The 20,540-nt window shown below is 30.1% G+C and overlaps 1 protein-coding gene across 2 annotated transcripts; it reads left to right on the forward strand.

The window, feature by feature from the left end:
* Positions 1–273: 273 nt before the first annotated feature.
* LOC114179716 (3-epi-6-deoxocathasterone 23-monooxygenase CYP90C1-like) lies at positions 274–7,143 on the forward strand. Of its 2 annotated transcripts, none has more exons than XM_028066137.1 (9): positions 274–899; positions 3,758–4,079; positions 4,216–4,365; positions 4,534–4,815; positions 5,545–5,631; positions 5,756–5,834; positions 5,929–6,035; positions 6,125–6,252; positions 6,599–7,143. In XM_028066137.1, the coding sequence occupies exons 1-9, from the start codon at positions 532–534 to the stop codon at positions 6,636–6,638; spliced, it is 1,563 nt and encodes a 520-aa protein (XP_027921938.1). In that variant the 5' UTR covers positions 274–531; the 3' UTR covers positions 6,639–7,143. The 2 variants fall into 2 exon arrangements, with proteins under 2 accessions (XP_027921938.1, XP_027921937.1); XM_028066136.1 differs by having other exon boundaries at positions 276–899; positions 6,613–6,918.
* Positions 7,144–20,540: the final 13,397 nt, after the last annotated feature.

A 20,540-nucleotide genomic window follows, 5' to 3' on the forward strand; every position in this document is an offset into this window, starting at 1 on the left:
GGAGTTGTATATAGTGTACCAAAATTTATTTATACTTGAGAGTGACGATTCTTGGACATCGGGATCCTGAAAATTATAACGAGTGGAAATTATTGAAATCAATTTAATTCATAAAAAACATTAATGAAAATATTTGATTAAAACCTTTTTTAATTTACTAATGTACATGAATCATGATTTTTGAATTAGAAAGGTGCATTAAAGAGGGAAATGAGAAATGTAATGTGAAGTAAAATAAAAAGTAAAATGAAAAGAAGATGAGAAATAAATATAGTCATATAGATCAAAGGAAGAGAGATAAAGAGGAGAGAGAGAGAGAGAGAAAGAGAGAGAAAAAATAATTGCAGGGGAGGTACGAAGAAGGCAAAGGCATGGGTGGGGTTAGTAGGAGATGGGAAAGAAGTGGGATTAAGAACTATCTAAATTGAGTGAAGACAAAATAAACGATCACGGTTGATTAGGTGAACCCAATAAGGCCATCACATTAAATGATTGCTTCAAGCCCTAGATCTTCAGAATCTCCCTCTCAATATGTGTAACCCCACTCTCATTTATAAGGAAGGACAAAAAGAAGTTTCTTCAAAACATTCAATACCTCTTCTCTCTCTCTTTTTTTTTTTCCCTTTCTTTCTTCACCTCAATACACTCTGCATGATTCTGTGTGACATGGAATGGATCATTGGACTATGGAGTCTCATGGGTATCATCCTCACATGGTGCTGCTACTGGTTTCTCTGTGTCAAAAAGGACAACGGTAACAGGGTCAAACAGAAGAAGAAGAAGAAGGGGAAAGTTCCCAGAGGAAACAAAGGTTGGCCTTTACTCGGAGAGACCCTTGAGTTCATTGCTTGTGGCTACACCTCCAACCCTGTCAGCTTCATGGAAAAACGCAAGTCTCTGTAAGACTCTTCCATTCCTTTCCTTTCACTTAATTTTCCTGCTTTTTTTTTCTTCTTTTCTTACTTTTCTTTTTCTGCATTCATTCTCCACGAGGGTGATGACATGCATGCTCACCCAACACAATTTTTCATTTTTCTCTTCTCTTTGCTCCTTTACTTATGGTTGGAGCATTACATCATTGATGCACATAACTGATTTCCCGACTCACAACAACAACTATCAAAGGTCAATTTATAATACAGATGTATGTTTGTGATTCCTATATATTAGGTATATATCCATACACACACGTATATATATATTTATATATTCGTAAAATATTTATAGCAGAAAAATAAAAACCACTAAAAGTCTCTGTCCCCATGGACATATCCCCTTACTTCTAGTCTATTCTTTGTGAAGGCCCAACTTTTAACAACTCTGTGTGGTCCTTTACAATGTTCGCATATTTTTATCGGTGATCATGTGTTAGTGGCAATTCTGTCCTTGTACGTGGTCCACATGTACACTGTTCAACCAAATGGAGAAAAAGAAAGTAGAGTTTCTCAGACCTTTAAGTTTAAGCAAATATTTAAGTGGTATTAACACACCATGGCCACAGAACGAAGCACGTATTTAAGTTCTTTCTTTCTGGAGTTTTAAGGTTTTTTAACTTTAGATTCAAATGTTCAGAAAGGAACTGTTCAACTAATTTCGGCGAGCTACTTGGAAACTTCAAGTAACATGATTGGGAGAAATAAATGACACTGTTTTTGGATAAATATATGCATGGATAATATGGTTAACGTGTTGAATTCATATATCCTCACCTATTTTTTTATAAAGAATAATGGTGAATAAAGATGTAACTGCTAGTTGATATTTAGATAGATAAAGAAAAAAAAGTAAGTGGTTAATACGATTTCATAAATGTTTAAATACATACATATCGTAAGTGTGGTGATAATTAGGATCACACAATATCTCTTCTTTGGTGGAAGAAAACAATTTTGTTTTGAATTGTGATAATTGTGTATTGGTGTGTGATAGTTTATATAAAACTCATTATTTTTGTAAAAGTAAAGATTTTTGTGAGGCGAAAGGTCTTATTTTGCTGCGATGAAGACAGTGGAAGAAGAGCCTTTATGCACATGTAGCAGAGAAAAGGCAGTTTTACCATTATGTGTTTGACTGTGTGCATGGTTGAAGTAACGAAGCAGAAATTAATGAGGAAGTGGGGGTAAATTAGCAGTGAGAAGTAGTGAAGGGAGACATTATAGGTTAGAATGAAGTGATGAAAAAGGGTATTTGAGAGTTTGCAGATGGAGAAAGAAGGTAGCGTGGGGAAGTGGCAGAAGGCTTGAAATGGAATTGAATGAACGTAGGTGAAGAAGATATATATGCTAGTACAGATTCACGGAGGTCCATATATATATATTTGGGAACATTAAAGGCGTCGTGATATAATTAATAGATATGAACCATTTATGGTTGTACCGTTGTAGGCTTGCAGCTTCTATAGAGAGAATAGCATATCCAAAGAAGGAAGAGCAGAAAAGCCTGCTTCTGCCATAACTGGACCTATTCTAGATTCACCTTTGGACTTTAGTGGATTCTAGAACTCTACTTGCAGTTGCTTCTGCACCCAGTAACCACAAACATTGTTCACCTTCAGTTTCCCTTTTAGTTTATATCTTTCTCACTTTTATTTCATTTCAGTGAGTTCAATTCTTTTACTCGGAATAAGAAAAAATAATAGTACATGTCCTTCTATCAAATTTCTTTTACTTAAATACTATAATTTATCATTTTTTTTCTGTTCAAAGTCTTCACAAATTAATTTTATTAAATTGCTTTGAACTTCAAAACATATATATTATTTCACGCAAAGTTTTTACCATCCAAATCCACTCATTGTTTCATTTTCTAAAAATTCCTTCAGTTTTTTTAAATTCTTTTCCTACATGTTTTGCTTTTTCAAAATTTTAAATTATTTTATATTCTAAATATGTCATAAACTCATATATATTTTTATAAAAAAATATGTTTATATGATAGAAGGGCCGGTTTTGCTTGATTTCAAAAATAAGAAGTTTAGTTGACTCAAACAAAACTTCAGAGTAAAATCGCGTGTGATTTAAATTAAAGGGAAAATGTTATTAAATCGAATGTTAATAGAGGGTTAATATTTTGAAGGGCAAAATTTAGGCTGTTATATAATTACTATCGTTTTATAAAAAAAAAAATATAGCTTGGATTAATATTTTGTGTTTTCATTGTAAAGTATTTATCTATATAACCACACTAAAGAGCCTTCTCGTTACTGATCTACCTCCACACGGAGTTTTGAGCTAAAAACGCTCTCTGATGCATTTATTGGAGAGCGGAAATTTGTTGTTATGGTTGAAAACGAGGTTCGAAAATACGAATTCAAGTCTGATTCATATTTCATGATAGAACTATGAGCTGCATCTAAGGATCAAGTCCTTCGGTAAATTAACTCTTTTATCTGTTAAAAAAACAGAATTTAATTTCTTTTTTCTCTTACTTTTACGTAATACTTTATAGAGTAATAGGATTAATAAAAAAAATGTTTAATTACTCATTTAAATTTTACAGATATACATTTTTTTTGTTTTAATATTTAAAAATTATTAATTGTAGTTTCTACCATCTAAGATCTGAAAACAATTAAAGATGATATATATATATAAAAGTTAAAAAGAGTGATCGAAAAACAAAGCTTTTGTTCATATTACGGGAAGAAATAGAGAATTAAACCAAAGAAATTCCTGTAGGATATCTTGGTTAGTAAATGAGAAAGAGAGGAAGACGATGACTGAAATTTTGTATCTGGGGTGTGAATATTTGTGTGCAGGTATGGTAGTGTATTTAAGACAAGCATTTTGGGAACTGGTGTGATTGTGTCGACAGACCCAGAAGTGAACAAGGTGATTCTGCAGAACCAGGGGAACATATTCGTCCCTGCTTATCCAAAATCGGTGAGAGAACTAATGGGAGACTACTCCATCCTCCAAATGAACGGGAACATGCATAGGAAAATTCATTCACTTCTTGGAGGCTTCCTACGATCCCCTCAATTCAAAGCTCGAATCACTGCAGATATTCAACACTCTGTTAAACAATGCTTTGCAACTTGGATCCACCAACCAATTTACGTTCAAGATCAAGTCAAAAAGGTCCACTTCATTTTAATTTCATCAAATTCTACTAAACAAAAAACTACAAATGTTTGCTTACCAATCAATTCAATGCCTAACTAAGAGATGTTTTTCTTTTTCCAATTTTTGTCCCCGGACATATATTATATATCAGATCACATTCACTATTCTGGTTAAAGTTCTGCTTAGCATTGGTCCCGGTGAAGATTTAGACTTCTTGAAGAGAGAATTTGAAGAGTTCATAAAAGGGTTGATTTGCTTACCCCTCAAGTTTCCTGGGACAAGACTATATAAATCCCTGAAGGTTATTTCTCTCCCACGACAAAAATTACTGAAATTTCACTTTTTGTGAGGGTCACTAATTTAAAGTTTTCTGCTTTAAATTACATATAAATTGTGTTTATGACTAATTTTGGATTGTAATGTTGTGTTAGTAGTAGTTGTTGAATTAAGTAATGAATTAATGGTGCAGGCTAAGGAAAGAATGATGAAGATAGTGAAGAGGGTAATAGAGGAAAGGAACAATAATATCCATAACAAGAAGAATACAGAAGAGAAGGGAGGTGCAGTAAATGATGTGGTGGATGTGCTATTAAGGGATATTGGTGATAGCAACACTATCTCTAACATGTTGGAAAATATCTGTGAGAACATAATTGAGATGATGATCCCTGGGGAGGAGACTCTTCCCACGGCTATGACCATGGCTGTCAAATTTCTCAGTGACTCTCCCCTTGCCCTATCCAAATTACTGGTACATTTTCTTACTCATCATCCACGCTTTCTTTTTTTGTTCTTTAAATTATTATCTATCCACACATAATAACACGATGGAACAAAAATATTCGACGTGATCCTTTTGGGGAAATTCGACAGCAACTATAGCTATAAGATATAACTCAAAATTTAAAGACAATAACCTTACGAGTCTTATGGTTGATCCTTATTGTTCTACATAGTCCTTCCTAACTTTTGGAGATAAAATTACGAATATATTTGAAAGCATTGAATGCGTATGGTGAACATGAATGGAATCTAGAAAAAATTTGATGGACCCTACAGATTGGTGCTCGTGTGCGGTACGGGCCACGATAAAGAAGTGTTTGAAGTACTCTCACAAGTCATTTTCCTTTGGAGCACTATGAAGCATGAACGAGTTTGAAGTGGGGCTAACATGGATGTGAATGTGGAAGTTTGTTGTGTTTTTGGCGATGCTACATATTGAACGGCTCTGAAATTAGGACCACCAATTAAATGCTTCCACCACAGACCCTTTTATTTTCCCAATCACCACACTCACTTTATTCTTCCTTAATTTTTGTTCAGTTATTATTTGAGTGACAGATCAGTAACTTAGACAAGTTGGGTCGAGTCGAGTAGAAAAAATTTACAGTTTTTTCTACTTAGTGTAATTATTTTGGTATTGAGAATGTAATTCAAAATCTGTGTTGAAGTAACTAAATATATGATTGTTTCACACCAGGAAGAGAACATGGAATTGAAGAGGCAGAAGAATTGTGCAGAGGATTATGTGTGGAGTGACTACCTTCAGCTGCCATTTACACAAAATGTGAGCCTTTAACGGTAGCTATGGAAGGAAAAATCAATTTCCAACCGATTATCATAACATTATATTCTATAAAATACCATGTGACAGATTTTTTCCTTTCTGTCTTTCATTTACCACTCACAAGGTTATCAGCGAAACTCTAAGAATGGCAAATATTGTGAATGCCATTTGGAGAAAAGCAGTCAAAGACGTTGAAATCAAAGGTAAGTTTCTAAAGAAAAAGGAGGCAATGATTTGTACTCTTTGGCCCTGAAGCATTTGTACACAATTTGATGCTACTATTTTGACCGTGTGTAGGGTATTTGATTCCAAAGGATTGGTGTGTTGTGGCATCTCTTAGTTCTGTTCATATGGATAACATGAATTACGAAAACCCTTTTAAGTTTGATCCTTGGAGATGGGAGGTAAGTTAGGAAGAAAGCATAAAAGAGTGTCTGATATGATAGCTGTAGAAAGAAAGCGTAAACTGATAATGAGTTATTTATGAGTACAGAAAAGTGGAGGTGGAGCTAATAACAATTGGTTTACACCATTTGGTGGTGGACAGAGACTGTGCCCTGGCATAGAACTCTCTAGGCTAGAGCTCTCTATCTTCCTTCACCATCTTGTTACCACTTACAGGTAACAACTTTTCTCTAGAAAAATGAAAAGGCACTTTATGATTTCAGTGTATAAATGGTTTGTGTTAGCATACATCCATGTTTTAGGTTCATTACTTTGATTTTTAAGATTAGTTTTGTGTGTAGATATAACTCACCTATCTTGTAACATTTTATACATAATCAATATTATACAATCTCCTACTTCATATATTTTTTGGTTTTTTACAAGATATCAGAACTCCAAACGAACCATGATTAAAATATAATTTTTGTAGTAGTTCTTTTTTTCTAAACCCTAAGTCTTTCTCATTAATTTTATGATTGAGAAGGAATTCTTGGGGTAGTTTTTCGACTAATTTCTACAGTTTGTACTCTGCAGATGGGTTGCTGAGAAGGATGAAATAATCTACTTTCCAACCGTGAAGATGAAGAGGAAGCTCCCAATCAGTGTAACAAGCATTAACAGCTAATTGGATTGAAGATTGAAAGAATTGTTGTACAGTAATATGATAGATAGGTGTAGATATTTGTTTGAGTGTAGAGAGTAAAAAAAGGTTTAGGAAAAAAGGGAGTGTGTATCGTTGTGTTAGCTCTAATGTCACATCTATTTTGAGAGGAGAAAGGTGGCTTTGGGCCCTCCTATAATATTGAGAAATTGAATGCAAGTGGGAATTATTGAAGCTAACTCTGATCTTGAGTCTCTGTCCATTAAATTTTTGTGTTTGATTCCTTTGTAACGTTTGTGGTGGGTTTGGATCTCCATGTGGGTTTTGTTGTTCTATTGGTCCCATGCCATGATATGGGCTCGTGCTCCACCACCCACTCTTGTTCTCTCAATTAGTGGAATTGTACAACTCTTGTACCTGCTACACGATCCCACAATTAACAATCATATGTTTTCATGCAAAAACTCTATCTATTTTAGTTCACTCTCATTTCCGTTCCTCAAATTCTTCCCAAAATAAACGCTTTCTATTTTATTACTTCTGTAGGGAAACTGTACTTCTACTTTAACAAATTATAATTACATTAGGTACAATAAACACATATTTTGATCTGAGTTATTCATTTATGGTTAATTATTACTATCATTAACATGATAGGTTTTAATCTTAGTTGTAAATAAATGGTAAATTAAACAGTTGTTAAGGCAACTCACTCTCAGTTGTGCTCACAGTCTATTCCCACCATTCGTTCGTTATCTATTTCCGCTGGAAAAGTTTCGTACAAGTACCACAACATCATGCGATGTGGTTGTCACGTGACTTTCCTCCAAATCAACGCCCAAGGTTCTGCCAACCCAAGCTCGTGCTTTGCATCCCCATCTCCCCCTTCTGTCTCTTTTGAAGTTTTAAAACCTTGACAGGGACTCAAGATTTTAGACCTCAATTATTCAAAGCTCAAAATTACCGTGGCCCTTCATAAAACTGAGCATTTATGCAAACAATTCATCATTCACAACACTGAAACACTTTACATTGGAAAAACTTGATAGAGGGCGTAATCAGTTAATTGGAAAAACTTTACATTTTCTTTTGGAAAAGAATTATTCAATTCTCTTTCACCTCAAGCCATATATAATTTTATATAACCTGGTTGAAACAATTCCCTTTCACACCGACCCAAGTTATAGAAACCTTTGTCAACTCTCTTGACATAAATATCTTTTTCTATGTGAGTGTCTAAATTGTTGATAACTCCCTCCTCAACCTAGGTTGTATCAAAGCATGAAGATGATGACTATGGTGAAGGGTGGCTCGCGGAAGCAATGGAGTAATGGTGAGAAGATGTCTCGATTTGGTGATTAATGGCGTGGGATGGAGGTGTTTGATGGTGTTTTAAGAGAAGTTAAGTCAACTCTAGAGAAATGAGTGCTAGGGGACTTCATGGGATGCTCTAGCAAGTGACGAAGAGACAAAATATGACTCAAAAATAAATTTGAAAGCATAACATTATCATTCTCAAAATGAAAAACACATGAAAGAGACACTTCTATTTATAGAGCAAGGTGTCTCCAAAATGGGCCAGAATCCTAGAATGTTAACATGCACCAAAACGCTAAAAATGTCATTTTGGTGAAGGAAAGTTTGACATGTGACACTCTCACTCCCGTGAAAACCGAACCAATCATGTGTTATCATGTGAAAAACCACTTTATGAAAAATCTTTCCGATAGGACAATGACACATGCCATTACCTTTGTAAGAAAACTCTCCACTAAGAGTTTGCCATGTGACATGTGTGCGACGTCCTTCACCCTTAAGCTAGAGTAAACATAATTAAACACTTGAGAGTTGCTTAAGTTAGGCGTACATAATGTTCCACACTTAAGCAAGATTATTTTAAAACCTTACACTACTTGACCCTTAATACAAGGCCTAAAGAAATCTTACACTACATGACCCTTAATACAAGGTCTAAATATTCATAATTTACTAAAGATACTCCATTGTGGTCCAAACGAAAAAAGCTTTGCTTCACCTTGCAAAGATGACTCTAACTCTTCATGAAAATGCTTGGCCATGCCAGAGGATATGCCACCAATTGTAGAGTGTGAATAATTTTGTCAAAGAATCCTTATTCAATACATATCCTATAACCACACCTCAAAGCAATTCATATTTGGAAATACTACAATCACATCACATACACTTTTAATCAACAACATCAATAAATTATGGTTATTGTTCTGACTCTACTCAATCTCACATATACATAAATGTCTATAGTAGATTATGGATTTTACCTTCGCTCAACTCAACTCTCACTCATATATGTTATATATTTATATATCTACAGTAGATTATGACTCTTGTCCTAACTTTACTTGACCTATCGCCATTCTTTATTTTTAGAATCTCAAAAATCACACATTTTCCTCCAAATACTCCCTTCTCATTCAACTACCTTACAACCTTGCCTAGCAAGACCAGTTGGGAGTTTCCAAAAACTCATACTCGCTCAATGAACAACCTCACTCACGTGAGATATCCTTAGGTATACTTGCTCAACGAGCCATGGATCGCTCAGTAACCAGTTCCTCTTAAGCTCTTTGGATTTTTACAAATTTATTTTTTCTTAGGGAGAGGACTCACTTGCCCAACGACCAAGCTTTGACAAAGAGAAATCAAACAAATTCACCCAGCAAATTCAAACCTTGTCCGACGAGGTGGCCAACCAACTTGAGTTCTCTGAGTTTTTATAAAGTATAATGATATTTTAACCTACTTTTTTTGACCTACTTTTAATCCACCATTCCAATCACCCTCAAATCATCACATCACATCACTTAGAAAATCAAAATAGATAATTGAAAGATGATTGAAGTGATAGATTAAAAGTAGGTAAAAAAAATGGATCAAAATATCATTATCCTTTATCATACCCAACTTGACATACACCAAAGTTTTATCATATATAATCCTAAAATTATTTTAATAATTGGAACAACCAGAATCTTTAGACTTTTTTTGCTTTTATAGGCAAAAATAGAAAAAGAATAACTTAAAAATAGTTAATTGAAAATTTAATTGTTTGAAAACGTGGAATAAAGAAAATACCTTTTAAAAGTTTATAGTTTGATTGATTTAATATAAAATAAAAAGAGAGAAAGAAAAACAAATAGAAATGGGTAATTACAAATAAATTCTATTATTTTATATTTTTCCCTATTTTTTATTTAATAAAACAATTATTTTTCTCCTTTATTCTTTTTTGTGCGCCATATAAGATAAAATCTAGAAAATATTTAAAGTAACTTTTATAAGCTATTAAATCGCACAACTTTTTTCTTCATTTCTTTCTATCTAACCATTAAGCCACATTATCACTCCTACTCGATTTATAAGTAAATAAATTAGTTAATCAAATTTCATTTTATAGAAGCTACCATTCCTCTATAAATACATTTTTTTTTTCGTTTTACACTTCTAAAATTTTGACCAATCTATATATTTGTTTGAAGATTGAAATGAACCATATGAGTCCTCACATAGAGAACTAGTTGTAGTTGAGCAAAATTTCATTTTAGGTAAGTTCATTTCTACTACATCTCTTAAGTCAATTTTTGGTAGTTTTGCATGTAAGCATTAGGAGGCTTGACATGTGGCTCTAAAGGGCTCAAAATGAATTTATCTTTTGATTGTGATTGTTAGGGTGTACTTAGATCGTTGGTATGAGTTTTCTAGGTTCATGTAGAGCATTTTACGTTTAGGGTCCTTGGACCTTTGTGAGTTAGAAGCTCAACTCCAAGGGAAGCTAACTATTTGGTTGTTTTAATTTGTTATACTTATCTGATTTGATGGTGTGAATTGTGATTATTCATGTGTAGATTATTGGTTGTTGTGTTGAATGTTAGTTGCTGTTGTGAGTTGAATATTTTGTGTAATTGAAAATTATTTGACGATTGATATATAAATTTCGATTAATTGACTCTTGGTGACCTATTTTTGAACTAAATTGCACCTATTGTGACTTAAAAATGGATAAAAAATCTTATTGATGATCTATCTTTCAGATTTTTTAAATTATATAGCCTCGTTGGCTGAGCAAGTCAACCATAAGCGATAGTAGAAAATATAAATTCCAAAAAGTTTAGTATATTTCACTCGCTATGCGAGTCTAATGGAAATGGCTCCTAAGGGTTTGTGTTGCTGGGTGAGTAATGTTGTCATTGAGTGAAAATATTTTATAAAATGATAAAGATATTTTGACCTTTTTTTTACTTACTTTTAACCTACCACTTCAATTACCCTTTAATTATTTATTTTGAATTTTTTAAGTGATGTGATATGACAATTTAAGAATAATTGAAGTGATAGATTAAAAGTAAGTAAAAAAAAAGGTTAAAATATTATTATCTTTTCATAAAATCATCTCCTTTTGTTGTAGTGTCACTCAGATATTGTGTTATTCTCTAACTATTAAAATCGAATATTAGTGAAAGGAGAAAAGTCATCATTCTTAAAAGAAGAGACTTATAATATAAGAATTTTCCCATGTTTATAAGTATGAAAAACGTGCTTAATTATTATTTATAGAAGTAACGGTTTACGGAAATTGGTTTGCATAATAAAGTCAATTTCTGATACACTACGATTTACGTTATTTTAAAAAAATGCATTATTATGGAAACTAGTTTATTAAAGTTTATAAAAAGGAGTTAAAATACATAATCACAGTTGATATAAATTATAAGATAATTACTCAAAAAATTATCCAACACATGTCATCCTAGTTTGACGAACCAATTTTTTCGTAATGATTCAAATATGTAAAACATTTTATTAAAATATAAAGTTATCAAACATAACGGTACATAATTTGATAGAGTAAAACCATTTTACACTCTCCATATATAAATGGTCATATCATAAAAATTTACACTGTAAACATTGATTAATGTATTGTATTCGGTACATTACAAAAATAATTTTCATATATCACAAAACAATTTTATAAAAATTAAAGTCGGTAATTTAAAACCTACATTTTTGTAAGATATGTGAAAAGAGGGGGAAAAGAAGAGATGATGACTTTTAAGAGAAGAAAATGAAGAGAAAAAAAAAATGAGGGAAGGGAAGGAAGGTTAGATGGAGGGGTAATTTTGGTATTTCTGAAGTGTAAAAGAACTTGCCCTGTCTGAAGAGTAAATACCGGGTGTAAATTGCATTAACATGATACATACGAAAATTGCGCTTAAAGGGAAATTACAAAGCCCACTACTTCATATATATTCGGGACAGTTGGAATGTTCTTAGTTATATAATTTAAAATATAGCACTAAATTAGATAATATAAAATATAATTTTTAATTACACAAATATAATATAGTTTTAAATTAATAATATAAAATATAATTTTGAATTATGAAATTTAAAATATAATTTTGAGTTACATAATTTAAAACGATATTTTAAATTACACAATTTTAAATCTCAAATATGGTTATAAATTACATAATTCAGAATCTAAAATATAAGTCTAAATTTTAGAAAATCATTTTATATTATTCAGTTCGTATATTATCATTATAAAAATAATTATAAACTTCCACAAACCATAAATCTTGGATGTCCCTGGTAGGTTGTTCTTAAACCTGTTTTGAACACCTAATTTAAAAGATATTTAACATATTTAGAAAGATATAAGTTTTTTAATAAAGTAACATAAATGGATATTTTATTAAATTTCATAGTTATGGGTGGGGGGAAAAAGTGGAGGAGTAGAGGAAAGTAGTAATTTTTTCTATGCGGCCCTTCACTTTACTAAGGAAACAACTGGGCCATTAATGAAAATGTTGCAGTTTTTACTTCCTGCACGACCAGAATTTCGTCATGCACCTCTCAAATTTAAAAATAATCTTTTTTATTTGAAAAAGGGACTTCTGGATGACAAATTTAGAAAGTTTTCGAAAAAAGGGTTTTCTGGAACTTCTGAAACGAGATTTTCGGAATAAAATTCCGGAAATGAAATTTCTGAAAAAATATTTTAGAAACAAAAATTTCAAAATGCAGGAAAAGTTTTCTGAAATAAAAGAATGGAAATTCTAAAATAAATTTTTCGGGAGGTGTGTAATGTTTTTCAGAATGTATTTTCTAGAACACCCATTTATGAAATATGTTTCGGAATGAGTTTATTTTCTACATTTTCTCTCTACTATGAAAGAGTGAAGGATGTTTAAATATTTCCTCTTGTTATGGGATACAAATAGTAATTATGGGATTACAGGAAGCAATAGCGAAATATTGCCCCTGATTTATATAAAGAAAAAACATTCATACATATTATATTTTATTATTATACAATAATATGTCTATGGAAAAATCAAATTGCATAGAATTCTAATAGAATACGGTTTGATAATCAGAAATAATTGTGTCTGCAAAATATCACTGTATAAGAGCACACCGATGCAAAATATTAAAAATAGCGTGCCAAAAATATGCTGACTAAAATAGCTTTAGAAAAGTACCAGTTAGTTAATTTAATAAAGTTTGTGTATACTTTTAGTAGTTATATAATATCATCCTGTTCTGATCTTGGTCCCGATAAAAAAAAATGTATTTTATCATTCAAATTATATAGTTTGACCTTATAAAATAAATCAATTTCTGTTTTGCTCACTAAAAAGTTTTATTTTAATTTCTCTATCATTTAAACTAACTACTTTTATTCCTAAAATTCTTTTTAAAATAATTAAATCGTGTTTATTTTAGGAATATTTTTAAAAGGATTAAATATGTTTTTAGTCTTTTAACTTTCATTAAATTTTGGAATTAGTCCATTTCAAAATTTTGGACTAATTTAGTCATTTATCTTTCGAAATACGTAAATTTAGTCATTTTAATCAAATTTTGTTAGGTTTATTTGAAGTTTTGTACGCATTTCAGGAATATATTTAAGTTATTTATACTGTTTGACACATTTTTGCTTTAATGTTAAGTCAAATACTATTATAAAAAGCGCTTGAAATAAACTTTGCAAGTAAGTTCCTCATAAATTAAAAAACTTTGCAAGTAGGTCCCATATAAATTTAAATATGTGCAGTTCTCTGATAAATTTAAAAACTTTGAAGGGATGTGCATGATAAATTTAAAAATTCTTCAGGTCCTTTATAAATTTAAAAACTTTACAGTTTGACCTAATAAATATAAAATATTTGTAGGTAGGTCTATGTTAAATTTAAAACTTTGAAAATAGTTCTCCTATAAATTTAAAAACTTTGCAAGTAGTTCTCCTTATAAATTTATGAAGTTTAAATGTAGGTTCATATAAATTTATGAAGTTTAAATGTAGGTTCATGATAAATATAAAACTTTTGCACTAAAGCCCCTACAAAATTTAAAATATTTGGATGTAGGTCCGTGAGAAATATGAAAATTTTTTCAAAAGCTCCCTTATAAATTTAAAACTTTGCCAGTAGGTCTCTAATAAATTAAAAAACTTTACAGATAATCCCTTTGATAAATTTAAAAACATTGCAGGTATGTCCATGTTAAATTTAAAAACTTTGTTATTATGTCCCTTATAAATTTAAAAACTTTGGAAGGAGGGTCCCTTATAAATTTAAAAATTTCAGGTAGGTTCGTGATAAATATAAGATCTTTGAAGGTAAGACCCTGATAAATTTCAAATATTTATAAGTAGGTCCCTTACAAATTTAAAAATGTTGTAGGTAGGTTCTTGATAAATTTAAAAACTTTGCAGGGAGGTCTCTGATAAATTTAAAATATTTTCATGTAGGTCTTTGTTCAATTAAAAACTTTGCAAGTAGGTGCCTAATAATTTAAAAACTTTGCAGGTAGGTCCCTGGTAAATATAACAACTTTGCAAGTAAGTTCCTAATAAATTAAAAATATTTGCAAGTAGGTCCCATATAAATTTAAAAATTTGCAGTTCTCCGATAAATTTAAAAACTTTGAAGGAATGTCCATGATAAATTTAAAACCTTTTCAGGTCCCTTATAAATTTAAAAACTTTACAGTTTGGTCCCTAAGAAATTTAAAATATTTGTAGATAGGTCTCTTTTAAATTTAAAAACTTTGTAAGTAGTTCTCCTATAAATTTAAAAACTTTGCAGGTGGTTCTCCTTATAAATTTATAAAGTTTAAAGGTAGGTTCGTGGTAAATATAACAACTTTGCAAGTAAGTTCCTAATAAATTAAAAATATTTGCAAGTAGGTCCCATATAAATTTAAAAATTTGCAGTTCTCCGATAAATTTAAAAACTTTGAAGGAATGTCCATGATAAATTTAAAACCTTTTCAGGTCCCTTATAAATTTAAAAACTTTATAGTTTGGTCCCTAAGAAATTTAAAATATTTGTAGATAGGTCTCTTTTAAATTTAAAAACTTTGTAAGTAGTTCTCCTATAAATTTAAAAACTTTGCAGGTGGTTCTCCTTATAAATTTATAAAGTTTAAAGGTAGGTTCGTGGTAAATGTAAAACTTTTGCACTAAAGTCCCTACTAAATTAAATATTTGGATGTATGTCCGTGAAAAATATGAAAATTTTTCTAAAAGCTCCCTTATAAATTAAAAACTTTGTAGGTAAGTCCCTGATAAATTTAAAAACTTTACAGATGATCCTTTGATAAATTTAAAAACATTGCATGTATATCTCTGTTAAATTTAGAAACTTTGTTATTATGTCCCTTATAAATTTAAAAATTTGCAGGTATATCATTGTTAAATTTAAAAACTTTGCAAGTAAGTCCCTTATAAATTTAAAACTTTGCAGATAGGTCCCTGATAAATATAAAATCTTTGAAGGTAAGACCATGATAAATTTAAAATATTTATAAGTAGGTCGCTTAAAAATTTAAAAATGTTGCAGGTAGGTCCTTGATAAATTTAAAAACTTTGCAGGTAGGTCCTTGATAAATTTAAAATATTTTCATGTAGGTCCTTGTTAAATTAAAAAACTTAGCAAGTAGGTGCCTAATAATTTAAAAACTTTGCAGGTAGGTCCCTGGTAAATATAACAACTTTGCAAGTAAGTTCCTCATAACTTAAAAATATTTGCAAGTAGGTCCCATATAAATTTAAAAATTTGTAGTTCTCCGATAAATTTAAAAACTTTGAAGGGATGTCCATGATAAATTTAAAAACTTTTCTGGTCCCTTGTAAATTTTAAAACTTTACAGTTTGGTCCTTAATAAATTTAAGATATTTGTAAGTAGATCTCTGTTAAATTTAAAAACTTCGTAAGTAGTTCCCCTTTAAATTTAAAAACTTTGCACGTAGTTCTCTTTATAAATTTAAAAAGTTTAAAGGTAGGTTCGTGATAAATATAAAACTTTTGCACTAAAGTCCCTTCTAAATGTAGGTCTGTAAGAAATATGAAAATTTTTCCAAAAGCTCCCTTATAAATTTAAAAACTTTGCAGGTCCCTGATAAATTAAAAAACTTTACAGATGATTCCTTTGATAAATTTAAAAACATTGCAGGTATGTCTTTGATAAATTTAAAAACATTGCTAGTATGTCCCTTATAAATTTAAAACTTTGCAGGTAGGTCCTTGTTAAATTTAAAAACTTTGCTAGTAGGTCCCTTATAAATTTAAAACGTTGCACGTAGGTCCCTAATAAATATAAAATTTTTGCAGGCAGGTCCCTGATAAATATAACAACTTTGCAAGTAAGTTCCTCATAAATTAAAAATATTTGCAAGTGGGTCACATATACATTTAAGAATCTGAAGTTCTTCGATAAATTTAAAAACTTTGAAGGGATGTCCATGGTAAATTTAAAAACTTTTCAGGTCTCTTAGTAAATTTAAAAATTTAACAGTTTGGTCCCTAATAAATTTAAATTATTTGTAGGTAGGTCTTTGTTAAATTTAAAAACTTTGTATGTACTTTTCCTATAAATTTAAAAACTTTGCATGTACTTCTCCTTATAAATTTCAAAAGTTTAAATGTAGGCTCGTGATAAATATAAAACTTTTGCGCTAAAGTCCCTTCTAAATTTAAAATACTTAGATGTAGTCCGTGAGAAATATGAAAATGTTTCCAAAAACTCCCTTATAAATTTAAAAACTCTGCAGGTAGGTCCCTGATAAATTAAAAAACTTTACAGATGATCCCTTTGATAAATTTACAAACATTGTAGGTATGTCCTCGATAATTTAAAAACTTTGCTAGTATGTCCCTTATAAATTTAAAACTTTGCAGGTAGGTCCCTGTTAAATTTAAAAACTTTGCAAGTAGGTGCCTTACAAATTTCAAACTTTGCATGTAGGTCCCTGATAAATATAAAATCTTTGCAGGTAAGACATTGATAAATTTAAAATATTTCTAAGTAGGTCCCTTAAGAATTTAAAAACGTTGCAGGTAGGTCTTGATAAATTTAAAAACTTTACAGGTAGGTCCCTAATAAATTTAAAATATTTTCATGTAGCTCCTTGTTAAATTTAAAAACTTTGCAAGTAGGCCCCTAATAATTTAAAAACTTTGCAGGTAGGTCCCTCATATATATAACAACTTTGCAAGTAAGTTTATGATAAATTAAAAATATTTGCATGTAGGTCCATATAAATTTAAAAATTTGCAGTTCTCTGATAAATTTAAAAACCTTGAAGGGATGTCCATGATAAATTTAAAAACTTTTCAGGTCCCGTGTAAATTTTAAAACTTTATAGTTTGGTCCCTAATAAATTTCAAATATTTGTAGGTAGGTCTCTGTTAAATTTATAAACTTTGTAAGTAGTTCATTTATAAATTTAAAAACTTTAGAGGTAGTTATCTTTAGAAATTTATAGAGTTTAAAGATAGGTTCGTGATAAATATACAACTTTTGCATATAAGTCCCTACTAAATTTAAAATATTTGGATGTAGGTTCGTGAGAAATATGAAAATGTTTCTAAAAGCTCCCTTATAAATTTAAAAACTTTGCAGGTAGGTTCTTGATAAATTTAACAATTTAACAGATGATCCCTTTGATAGATTTGAAAACATTGCAGGTATGTCCTTGTTAAATTTAAATACTTTGCTAGTATCTCCCTTATAAATTTAATACTATGCAGGTAGGTCCTTGTTAAATTTAAAAATTTTACATGTAGGTTCCTTATAAATTTAAAACTTTGCAGGTAGGTCCTTTATAAATATAAAATCTTTGCAGGTAAAACCCTGATAAATTTAAAATATTTATAAGTAGGTCCCTTAAAAATTTAAAATCGTTGCAGGTAGGTCCTTGATAAACTTAAAAACTTTGTAGGTAGGTCCCTGATAACTTTAAAATATTTTCATGTAGGTCCTTGTTAAATTTAAAAATCTTGCAAGTAGGTCCCTAATAATTTAAAAACTTTGCAGGTATGTCTCTGATAAATATAACAGTTTTGCAAGTAAATTCCTCATAAATTAAAAATATTTGCATGTAGGTCCCATATAAATTTATAAATTTGTAGTTCTCCGATAAATTTAAAAACTTTGAAGCGATTTCCATGATAAATTTAAAAACTTTTCAGGTCCCTTGCAAATGTAAAAACTTTACAATTTGGTCCCTAATAAATTTAAAATATTTGTTGGTAGATCTCTTAAATTTAAAAACTTTGTAAGTAGTTCTCCTATAAATTTAAAATTTTTGCAGGTAGTTCTCCTTATAAATTTATAAAGTTCAAAGATAGGTTCGTGATAAATATAAAACTTTAGCACTAAAGTCCCTACTAAATTTAAAATATATGGATGTAGGTCCTTGAGAAATGTGAAAATTTTTCCAAAACCTCCCTTATAAATTTAAAAACTTTGCAAGTAGGTCCCTATTAAATTTAAAAACTTTACCGATGATGCCTTTGATAAATTTAAAAACATTGTAGGTATGTCCCTGTTAAATATAAAAACTTTGCTATTTTGTCCCTTATAAATTTAAAACTTTGCAAGTAAGTCCTTGTTAAATTTAAAAACTTTGCAAGTAGGTCCCTTATAAATTTAAAACTTTGTAGGCAGGTCCCTGATAAATATAAAATTTTTGCAGGTAAGACCCTCATAAATTTAAAATATATTCATGTAGGTCATTCTTAAATTTAAAAACTTTGCAAGTAGGTCCCTAATAATTTAAAAACTTTGCAGATAGGTCCCTAATAAATATAACAACTTTGCAAGTAAATTCCTCATAAATTAAAAATATTTGCATGTAGGTCCTATATAAATTTAAAAATTTGCAGTTCTCCGATAAATTTAAAAACTTTGAAGGGATGTCCATGATAAATTTAAAAACTTTTTAGGTCCCTTGTAAATATAAAAACTTTACAGTTTTGTCCGTAGAAAATTTAACATATTTGTAGGTAGGTCTCTATTAAATTTAAAAGCTTTTTAAGTAGTTTACCTATAAATTTAAAAACTTTGCAAGTAGTTATCCTTATAAATGTATAAAGTTTAAAGATAGGTTCGTGATAAATATAAAACTTTTGCACTAAAGTCTCTACTAAATTTAAAATATTTGGATGTAGGTCCATGAGAAATATGAAATTTTTTCCAAAAGCTCCCTTCTAAATTTAAAAACTTTGCAGGTAGGTTCTTGATAAATTTAAAAGTTTAACAGATGATCCCTTTGATAAATTTAGAAACATTGGAGGTATGTCCCTGTTAAATTTAAAAATTTTGCTAATATGTCCCATATAAATTTAAACTTTTGAGGTAGGTCCCTGTTAAATTTAAAAACTTTGCAAGTAGGTCCCTTATAAATTTAAAACTTTGCATGCAGGTCCATGATAAATCTATAACTCTCAGGTAGGTCTATAATAAATTTTAAAACTTTGCAGGTAGATCATGATACATTTAACATATTTGCATGTAGGTCGCTTATAAATTTTAAAACTTTGCAAGTAGGTCCTTTATAAATTAAAACTGTGCAGGTAGGTTCCTAAGAAATATAAAAACTATGTAGGTAAGTCCTTGATAAATTCAAAATATTTACAAGTAGGTCCCTTGTAAATTTAAAACTTTGCAGGTAGATCCTTGATAAATTTAAAAACTTTACAGGTAGGTCCCTGATAAATTTAAAATATTTGCAAGTAGGGCCCTTTAAATTTAAAAACTTTGCACAAAATTCGCTTCTAAATTTTAAATATTTGCATGTAGGTCCTTGAGAAATTTGAAAACTTTTCCAATAGCTCCCCGATAAATATAAAACTTTCCAGGTAGATCCCTGTTAAATTTAAAAACTTTGCTAGTAAGTCCTTTATAAATTTAAATCTTTGCAGATAGATCCCTGATAAATTTAAAAACTTTGCTGGTTGATCCTTAATAAATTTAAAATCTTTTTAGGTAGGTCCTTGATAAATTTCAAAATTTGCAGTTCTATCATAAATTTCAAACCTTTGAAGGTAAGTCCATAATAAATTTAAAAACTTTGAATGTAGATCCTGATAAATTTAAAAAAAACTTTATAGGTAGGTCCTTTATAAATTTCAAAATTTGCAGTTCTCTGATTAATTTAAAAACTTTGAAGATAAGTCCATGATAAATTTAAAAACTTTGCATATAGATCCTGATAAATTTTAAAACTTTGCAGGTAGGTCCCTAATAAATTTAAAAACTTTGCATAGGTTCCCTGTTAAATTTAAAAACTTTGCTAGTAGGTCCATTATAAATTAAAAAATTTTGCAAGTAGGTCCCCGATAAATTTAAAATACTTGCATGTGGGTCCCTGTTAAATTTAAAAACTTTGCAAGTAGGTCTCTTTTAAAATTAAAAAATTTGCGGGTACATCCCTTATAATTTTAAAAACTTTGCTTGTAGGTCCCTGATAAGTTCAAAATATTTGTACTAGGTCACTGTGAAATTTAAAAAGTCTTCTAGTAGGTTC

Source organism: Vigna unguiculata, chromosome 3 (genome assembly GCF_004118075.2).
Source record: "Vigna unguiculata cultivar IT97K-499-35 chromosome 3, ASM411807v1, whole genome shotgun sequence".
Classification (NCBI taxonomy): domain Eukaryota; kingdom Viridiplantae; phylum Streptophyta; class Magnoliopsida; order Fabales; family Fabaceae; genus Vigna; species Vigna unguiculata.